Source organism: Nanorana parkeri, unplaced genomic scaffold (genome assembly GCF_000935625.1).
Source record: "Nanorana parkeri isolate BGI_ZX_2015 unplaced genomic scaffold, ASM93562v1 scaffold124, whole genome shotgun sequence".
Classification (NCBI taxonomy): Eukaryota; Metazoa; Chordata; class Amphibia; order Anura; family Dicroglossidae; genus Nanorana; species Nanorana parkeri.
Genome location: NW_017306392.1, coordinates 1,686,438 through 1,696,603, shown reverse-complemented (window position 1 = coordinate 1,696,603; position 10,166 = coordinate 1,686,438). Strand labels below are relative to the sequence as shown.

Here is a 10,166-nt window from a genome sequence, read left to right as displayed (position 1 = left end):
AATGGCACCCGTATGCGCCTCCCCACCCACAGTCTGGTCGCCTGTACTGGAATGCACAGTACCCCAATGCTGTGCATTCCAGTGCAGTGTGATTTCAAAAAATTGTGCAAGCAGTTTTATTCTGAAGTAAACTGTTTGCAACACTGCATTTGTGTATTTTATACTAAGGTATTTAATTTTTTTTTTAAATCTGATAAAAATCGGCCAACTAATCAATTATGAAAATCATCATTAGCTGCAGCCCTACATACAAGTTAAAAAAGTACTGCCCTACTTAGAAATAATATCACATGACAACAAGATCACCGTAACTGAAAGGAAACCATACCTTTGTTTTTCCTCCTTCCTCTCCGGTGTGTGATCAATTGTGAGCTTCAGAGGTTTTCCGTTCCGACACAACAGTGCTCGGCTGTCACCAACACTGGCCACAACTAGCTCAATGCCATCACGCAATAAAGCCACCGTTGCAGTGGTCCCACAGTTCATAAGAGTTGCTAAAATACCATAAATAGTAAAATCATTCAACAAGTGCAAAATTGGATGGCACATTTCAAGTACAATGCTACGTATAGGTCATTAAATTTTGCATTCCAAACCTTATGTGTTAATAGAAAATGTAAAAAAATCAGCATGCTGAATGAAACTGGATAAGACGACAACAACATGGCTCAATACATGCATCATACAGACCAATTCAGTTCACCTGAAAGTGAACCAACAAATATCAGATTTGATGTTATTTTATGGTGATCTGTATTTTTAAATATCCTTCATCAGGAGGCTTTTATTTCAGGACAATTAAATAAGCTCTCGGAAAATTTCAAAAATGCCCATTGCATTAAATTCTTTTTTAAACAGTTCTTTACCTACAAGCGCTTTTCCCTCCTCAAATGTGTTTGTTTTGAACTCAGGAATCTGTCAATGGGAAGAGGAGTCCCACCTGCCATTGCGGCACAGGAACTTACAGAATGCGCTGGGCCGCATGGAGGAGTTGAGGGAGGGGGGTAAACAATACAGGAGCCTGTACACTGCACCTGCAATGCTCTGCAGACTTAAATGCAAAAATGTTTATTTGTATGGGTGCATGAATTACATTTGTGCAAAGGTGGACTATGCTTTTATGTAGGGGGAATGCTAGAACCCGTCAGTTTTTTGTTTTTTTTTGTTGCCCATTTGCCTGTTGCAGGTTTTCCCTCATTTCCTGTCTGGTACAAGGTTGTCCCTAGAACAGAAAGTGAGGAGAAAACTCTGCACAGTGCTCCAATCAAAAACACTGCTGACAAGGAATCGCGAGTACTGTTGATTGGAGCACTATGTAGAGGGTGTCTTGGACTGCAGGAGACCTAGACTTCTGTACTATGACTTTGTGTTGAGAAGCCGTGTGGATCTCCAGTGTGCTGCGAGCACAGGGAATTTTAGCCTTAGTTGCAGCAAATTAATAATAATAAAAGTCCACATCTGTTACTGTTTATGCAGCCAGACTGCATTACAGTAATAAAATAAAAAAAACAGGCTTTAATATTAGTTTCAGAACGGCTTAATGAGTATATAGTGAGATTAAAATGCATAGTGCCCATACAGTTCTTTTTTTTTTTCCCCCTTCTGCTGAAATACTTTTAGAATCTAAAATGGCTGATAAAAAGGGCACAAATGCTGGTATTAAAGTCATAATTGTGGATATGAAACCAAATCCCAATTTAACAGCCAAAAGAGCAGAGCACAAAGAAAAGTACAACTTGGGCCCCATTCACACCAGATCCGCTGTGTTGACACAAGGGCACCAAAGAATGGATGGGTGTAAATGGGGACCAGTTCACACCACTGTGATTTGTTCCATTGCAGTGCGATGAAAAAACAGTAGGGCATGCTCTACTTTTTTCAACGCAACGGAAACAAAAATGGATGTAATTGCAATGGAATGCAAGAAAATAAAAAAACAGAAAAAAACAAAACATAGCTGTATGTGCACTCAGGACATGTTAATTAAAATAAAGATTGGCAAAAAAAAAAAAGAGAACAAAAACGGAACGGAAGTCAACAGGGGTTGAAAATGCAAGTCAATGAACCGGCCTCTGACTTGCGATTTCCTTCCGATTTTGGTGTACACAGGCTCTTCATTAAAATTTGGCCAGACGTGTCTTAAGGGTAAAGTTAACTTTCTCACAAAATTTGAGAAAATTTACCTACAGCACCCTGCCACATTTCTTTACTGCACATACCTGTGTGATCCCATGCCAGACGATGTAGTCGGGTACACGGTACTTCCCAGCCCTGCAGTATGTAATGAGCATAATGCTCGCAAATGGCAAGTGCTCATTGGTCACACGATTACACTAACCAGTGAGAAGTGCTTCTGAGCCGGGGACCAGGTCCCGAAGTACGATGCGCTTCTCACTTGTCAGCGTGGTCATGTGACTGTACTAACCAAAGAGCGCTCGCACACAGGTATCAGCAGGGCCAGGAGAGGTGGCGGGGTGCTGTCGGTAAATTTATTTTCTCACATTTTGTGAGAAAGTGAACTTACCCTTTAAAGGATAAGTGCAAATATACTGTTTCTGCTCCTCCTCCCCCTGCATTTCCAGTGTTGTCAACAGGCCAAAAGTGAGGCTCTTAATAGCAGGGTTGTAGTTAGAAATGATCTTTTCTTAAAATGCTGGGAAGGGAGAAGGTGCAGTTGTCTTAAAGATGGCTAGATGGCCATGACAAACATAATTAGTATAACATGTTCTCCTATACGAATGCCTCTGCCACCATTCCCGATATAAGAAGAGGCATTCGTATACGAGACCATGTTATACCAATTAGGTTTGTCATGGCCATCTAGCCTCACATTATAACTCTGGAATGGTTATTTGGAGATCAATCTGTTTTGTAATGTGCACATATCAATAAAGTACTCTTGTTTTATCAGGTGGTAATTTTCGGTCTTCGTCACTTGGGACCGAAAAAGCCCCACCTCCTCCCTTTATTTTTTGACTTGATACATTAGGGGTGTGGTACCTTTTATTCAGAATCTGGCCACGATTATTTGATTTAAAATGACATACATTGTCTTACTATACAAACAATTGCTTGGTGTCCGCATGTATTGTGCCATGTCATATAATGAGTGTGTTATAGACAACTAATGATTTCAACACTGTTGCTTTACTTGTATGATTTGCTTTTATTATCCATTAAAGCAGGTGTCATTACTGTTACGTGAAGCCAGCAATAGTTCAAATTTGGAACTGAATGGGGGGAAATTTTACACTCATTGTAACATACAGTATACCACAATTGTTTTCTCAGCTTCTCCTGATATTTACTTATGGATTCAATTGGTGCAACCGATTCAACAATTAAGGGAAACAAAATTATACTAGCTGTTGGCTGGCTTTGTGTTATATGCCAACTGTCCACATCTGTCTGGAGAGCCTTGATTTTCCAAAAGCAACGAGTTCAGGCCTTAATAAGATGGTGGTTTCACCAAATATATTTCAGAACTGTGGCTTAGATTTTTATTTTCATATGCTGGCAGCTATGCCTAAATGGCTCTATTTATATAGTAGATACTGTACGTTATGAAGCTTCAGTTCTGGATAAACTGTTGGATGCAGGATAGTTGAAAGGAGTATAGATGACAACTGCTGACAATAATTCTAGAATCAAGGGTTTTCTGCAGGTGCATTATGGCACATCTCATCTATGCCTTGATGGCTCCTCTATAGATTCATTTAAATGGAAACAGGAATACATCAAGGGTTCCAAAAAGCTCTACGGAAACAAGCCTTCAAGCTACAGCCAAGAATTAGAGATAGAATATAATGTGCAGACTTACTCTAACCAAAATTGTTTTTATTTGGCAAGATGTTCCCTCACTTCCTATCCCTGTGATACCCCACACGAGGAAACCAGAAGTGGTCATCACCGGTAGAGGAAGGCGTAGACTGATCAAACCGTTGTCAGTTCTGAATCTTCCTCAGCCGAATAGAAATTTGTTTCAGTCAGTGTCCCTATTGGAGAGATTTTCTATCACTTTCACTAGAAGTGAGGGGGAAATAAAATAGGGACACAGGCAGCAATTATAACCAGACAGAGGTTCTAAGCCTCCTGACACTATCCAAAACTAAGACTTTGGGATGGAGTTGGGCTTTAACAAAATAGGAAGATAATCGAATCTATTAATATGGCAGGGAATTTAAAAAACCCTGTACATGAAATTCAATGTCAGCAGATAGCGCTACAGAAATAATGGTGAAGAAAAACTGAAGTTAATGGGCATTAGAGGTCATAACCACTTTAACCTCTGCCCTGACTACAGAACAGATCACCAGACACAGTAAAGTCACATAGAACTCTTTATTTAGTAAATATTAGGAGCAGCTGATTTTGTAGGAATTCCTGAATAGCAAGTTAGGATTCCCCTTTCAAACGTTGACACGCACATTGCATCAGTCTCACATCAGAAATACAGTAACTAATGAAGACTACTTGGGACAAACCAATCCAAAACTGGTTTAACTGGCTTCAAAAAGGACAGAGACTGGATTCACTTAGACCAATCTCGCTGTCAGATCAATGTATGACCTTCAGCAGCGTGCACAATACATAAAAAGCTACTCAGGTATTTGTTCTATATGGAACCAACAGAGTTCCATAGGGTGATGTTTGCAGAGCCGACATTTACATTCCACATTATCAAATAAACAAAACCTGCTTTAATGTAAACTTATGAAGCATTAGCTGAAGACAAAATTAAAGAAAATAAAGCTGGCTAATTTTAGATTGCTAATATTTCATTCCTAGATTTTGGAACATTTCCCCGGGCAAAATTAATTTCCTTTAAAAGTCTCTTTGTTTGTATATAGTCACAATGCATTATTAATTTACTTTAGAAATACAAGAAACCCAAGGGATATTTTATAGTTAAACTGGTATCATTGCAAAGGATTCTTTCAATAGGACTATACTGAGACCAATAATAATGTACAATCCATAAAAAATGTTTCACTTGTCTCACTGTATCAGATGGATCTCAGTGGCAGGTAACCCAAGAACATAATAATTTCTCCTCTTATTATAATAAATAAAACCATTGGGATATTTTCTAGATACTACCAGACTGTACGCCATACAAAAACAGAACAGGCGATTCAGATTACATTGTTCCAAAATCTAGGAAGTGCTAGCTTCATGAAGTGATAAAATGTGTCAAGTGTGCCTAATTTGGTGTCTTACAGAAGGTAATTGTAGCTATACATAAATTATAGTTTAGAATGTTTTGTCCTTTCAACAGCACTATAAAACAAAAAAACAAAGATCTTTCAAGATATCTTAACACTCACTGGACATTTTTTATTTTACGTCATGCTCATCTCAACTAATGTGACAAAGTGGATGTTGGGACCTTCCTGTAGTCCAGGCTAGGAACTGCTGGACTCCTTCACCTGGGACAAAATATAGGAGATCTCCCTTTCCACTGAAGCCCAGCATTATAACGTCCGGGGCCTCCAAGTCTAGAGCTGCTCACCACGTGCAGGCTCTGCCATAAATAACACGCACACAGAGGCAAATAGGAATTTCACCCAGGTGGTTTATAAAACAAAAACAGGCCTGCAACACCAAGGTGCGGAAAAAAAGCTGCAAGAAACAATGCATTGCATCAATGGAAAGAAAAAATAGAATCGAATAAATAAAGCTATGGCTTGATCACTTGACTTACTCAAAAGGGATTCACAGACCAGATCAAAATGTTAACGTTGCATTGATTCTTCCATAAGTAGACAGGTCACCACTCACTGTTCAAATATGACAACGCGCCTTGAAACAAAATGATGTCTGGAAGATAATTCTGTATAGCGAACCTGTAGCCAGGCTATGAATAGTCAAAAATGTGTAGATTATCAGGCAGTAAAATTAGCTTTAAAACAAACCCTCGCTAACCTCTGCAGCTGAAGGTACTGTGGAGCAATTCATCCTCAAAGCTCACAACAGAAGCTCTGAACTTGTTCAAGCCATTCTCTCAGCTGAGTTCACTCCACTCCCCCTACAAGAACATCTACCATGTGTTTACAGCAGAGAGGGGAAGTTGGTGTAATAGCTACTGAGAAAATGGCAATTTCCGCTATGAGCCTTCAAGGATGAATTGCTCTACAGTGCCTGCATCTACAGGGGCTAATGAGTGTTTGTTTTAAAGGTAATTTACTAATCGTTATGGATATGAATATTTAAGTATCTATACCCTAGACACAGGTTCGCTTTAAGGCCCAATTACAACCAAAACTTTTTTTTTTTCCCCATTTGACACAATGTAGGATTGGGAAACCTTCAAAGGCTGCCCAAAAAAGGTTTTGGCTGGAGATGGCCTCTCTTATTTTATGAAAATCCTGTTTACAAGAAGCACTGGTTGGATTTTACCAGGAAAGCCCCTTGCAAGTTGTAATGAGGACAGTGTTTTCCCATTTTACAGAAGTGCGTAGCTAAAAGCACCCTACATTTCTCAAGTGCTTTTTTCCCCTTATAACAGATTTTTATTAAGGTCACCTTAATTAAAATTGATCTGTTTTTATTTGCAGCTTTTTTTTATGTTTCCTTAGTGTTGCAAGCTGAGCATTTCATTTATTTAAAAACATGTACAGTATATATAAGATATAATAAGGCATGGTGTATGTCTAAAACTAAGGCTATACAATAAGTTAATTATCTATAGAAACATACAAGATGTAAGTGCTCCAAAACACACTGAACCGACAAGTGAACTGGTCATCATCACTCATGTGCATGCTCCCTCCTGTTTTCTAGAAACAAATTGCCACATAAATAATTAAGTGTGCTCTATATTTATATCAGACTTTTCAGCATGAAAAGCGAGCATTAAGAATTGTAATTAGCGCAAAATAAAGGAACGGCAAAACATGCCCATTATACAGACAAGGTAGGAAGCTTTATCTCAAATATTTGTAACAAATTTAAAAATAACATTGTAGAATTATCCCCTTCATTTTTATAGAGAAGCCATTAACTGCAGGCTTCTAATGTAATATGAATACATGCTGAAACGGTGTCTATGTTATGAGTCCCAAGTAAACCGATAGGATGAATTCCAGTTCAGTTGACAGAATGGCTGCCTATACTATGTATAGCTGCTGCCACAGCTCCACTGCATTCGGAATAAAATAAGTAAGCTTCTCCCCTTTCTACATAATGCACTCAGTAGAGTACAGCAGTATTTTGCATTTATTTATCTTGAATTGTATGGTAATGTCATCCTTATATTGTAAAGCGCTGCGCAAACTGTTGGCTCTATATAAATCCTGTATAATAATAATAATAAATGTAAACAGCAAGAATAAAAATGGGCAAACAAACCCAACAGCATAGGCTACCCATAGACCGCAGGTAGTCAATAATCCAACCACCAAGAATTCTTTTTTAAACTTTATATTCATACTAACTTCCTTCACAACCCACATGGAATGGGAATAGCAGTTTAGCCATTACTTTCAAAATGATAAAAGGAGAAAAAAGGAAGATAAGCCAAGATTTTCCAACCCAGCCCATTAAACGTTAGTCTATCGGGGGCATCTGAAAGATATCTATATAGTTATCACATACAGATCTGAACTTCCTGAGTATCAGGTATTAGTTGGTGGCAGATGTCTATGGGTGGTTCAGAGACAGCATTAAATGCTAACAAGCCAATGACATTGTGTGGTCACACCCATAGTGATGATGGACACAGATCTTAGTCAGCATTATTCATTCAGGACCATCATAAATGCATGGGGTAAAGTGGTCCATTATCTGTTGTACAATGCATTTTGGAGCACAAAATAAAAACAAAAACATAGCATCACTCACATTTAAAAGTCTTACAATAAAAGCCAGTACTGGCAGTAAAATGTTTGTTTAGAACTACTAACTGAATGTAATTATAAGCTAATACTTGCTCAAAGCTCGTGTTTTTTGTTTTAATGTGGGCAATAGTTATTCAAGTGGCGTTAGATCCATATCCACACACATCAGTAAAAGGCATCATATGTTAGGGTTAGATATACTGAGGTGCATCACAGGTTAGACTGCATTCTGCACTGTTCCAGCCAATTGCAATATTAAAAGCAGGCCTCAAAACACCTCAATGTACATATATGTTACTTAAGTGTGTCAATAACATTTATCATAACAAATATAGCAGAATGTAATAGACTTCTAATAAACTATACCAAACGTTCTACTAAGCTCCTAAACAAAATATTGACATACAAATTATCCCATATTTTACCATTATATCACTATTGAGAGCTTATGGCCCACCAACTCGGTAATCTTATGTAATAAATGGACAAAGAGTTGTAAGTAATTATGGGGCATATTTATAAAGCAGTGAATGTGACATTCACCAAACTGTCAGTGCAGGCGATTCTTTATAATGCATGGGTTTCATATAAAATGAACGATTCACCACCATTGAATGTCACCATTACAGCTTCATAGATATGCTCCCAACAATTCTACTAGTACTGTACCATAAACCAGTAACAATGTCCTTACCCCATCACTACCTGATCATAGTTCCCTATACTGTCTGCGTGCCCTATCGAGATTGTTGATCAATGTAAATGGAGAGCTTACCATCAACAGACAGATGAGCCTGTCTTTCAAATGCTTTATCTATTTCTAGAAAAGCTTTTGTCAGCACTTTTTCCATGTCTTCTTCCAGTTTAAGAAATTCCCTGTTGGCAAAATAGCATATTATTAAGTTGAACAATGCTGACACAGCCAAAATTAGGAATCCCTCATAATAGCGTGACGAATAAATGGCTGCTTACTTGATGTACTTTGACATGAATCGGTTACAAAAATCTGCTGTTCCTGCCCCTCCGTGCCCATCAAATACAGCAAAATACAAGACATCGTCAGTTAACTTGGCATAGTCGAACCGGTCCTCGTTCTCCTTCCTCTTTCCCAGCTGTGTAGAATAGCCAACCTTGGACAGATTAATGCGTGGAATAAGCTTGCCATACTTAATACTGGGTGGAAGCTGAATAGGTTCGTCAATTCGATTGTCCCAAATGCCAAACGAGTCCCAGGTGGCCGGTCGCCCGCTTCCGTCAGGGTCAAAACGCGATGAGAACGATCTGCGGCTGACACTGGAGCAGTGGCAGGCTGATATTAAACGGGTGTTATCTTGTAAGATGCGGGACTTCAGCAGTGCTCCTCTTCTCACCTGTGACCCTCCATGCCTTGCAAATGTACCCAAGATCGCTGTTGACATTCCTTGACTAAACAGAGTGTGGTTTAAAGAATAAAAACTTACGATCTGCACTCTCTTCACTGTAGTTAAATGGAGAACACTGCAAGAAAGAAAAAGAAATATATATCATCATATATCATTGCTGTTAGCAATCAAAACTGTCAATGCAACAATATAAAATAAAATGAAGTACCCCTTAAAGATATTGTAAAAGTTTATAAAATGTTACAAGAATTATAGATTGACTGACCCCTTTAGGGCCCATTCACACTAGAGCGTTGGCTAATGGCACATTACTGTGTATTTAGCGCACAACACACTTAGCATACGGTACTGTGCACTAGGTGTGTTGTATTGCCATTCATTTCAATGGCACCCCGATGCACTTCCTGGCAGGTGTGCATAGTAATGCAGCACAATGCACGGTACCTCAATACTGTGGCGCAGTGCATGTGTAAGAAATTCCAAGGCCCAAATAAAAATAAATATCTATTTAATAATATATGATGGGTAGATTGGAAGAAATATGATTATGATTTGAAATCAGCCCCATTTTTCTTACACATGCACTATTTTTTTTTTATTTTTTTTTTAAATAAAACAGAGAAATATGCTAAACATAAAAGTAGTACTCTATGGGTTAATCTTTAATATGATCCACCAATGGCTCAAGCAGGCAACGTGATTGCAATAGGACCCATCAGTACAGAGAGACAGCACACAGAGAAAAAGATGGATCAAAGCTTTGCTTTGCCTGAATGCAGAAAAATAAGGATCTTGTACGCATGGGTCTATTTTTTAAACAGTTTACAGAGTGATTCACCCTGAAAACCTCTGTAAAAGGGACCCAACATTAGAAGGCTGGCAGGATTATGTTTTAACAGAAAGTAATAGAGGGAAGAAAAAAACAAAACACCTTTCAATGCCTTTG

General features: G+C 38.5%; 1 protein-coding gene across 1 annotated transcript in view; it reads right to left on the bottom strand.

Moving 5' to 3' along the window:
* The window catches only part of PPM1K (protein phosphatase, Mg2+/Mn2+ dependent 1K), a 14,410-nt gene extending 5,089 nt beyond the window's left edge, over positions 1 to 9,321 (bottom strand). The window contains exons 1-3 of the mRNA XM_018553560.1: positions 8,811 to 9,321; positions 8,614 to 8,714; positions 329 to 494 (exon numbers count right to left, since the gene is read on the bottom strand). Of these exons, the coding sequence (XP_018409062.1) occupies positions 329 to 494; positions 8,614 to 8,714; positions 8,811 to 9,256 (713 nt within the window). The 5' untranslated portion in view covers positions 9,257 to 9,321. The remainder of the gene's footprint in view (positions 1 to 328; positions 495 to 8,613; positions 8,715 to 8,810) is intronic.
* Between the last annotated feature and the right edge of the window lie 845 nt (positions 9,322 to 10,166).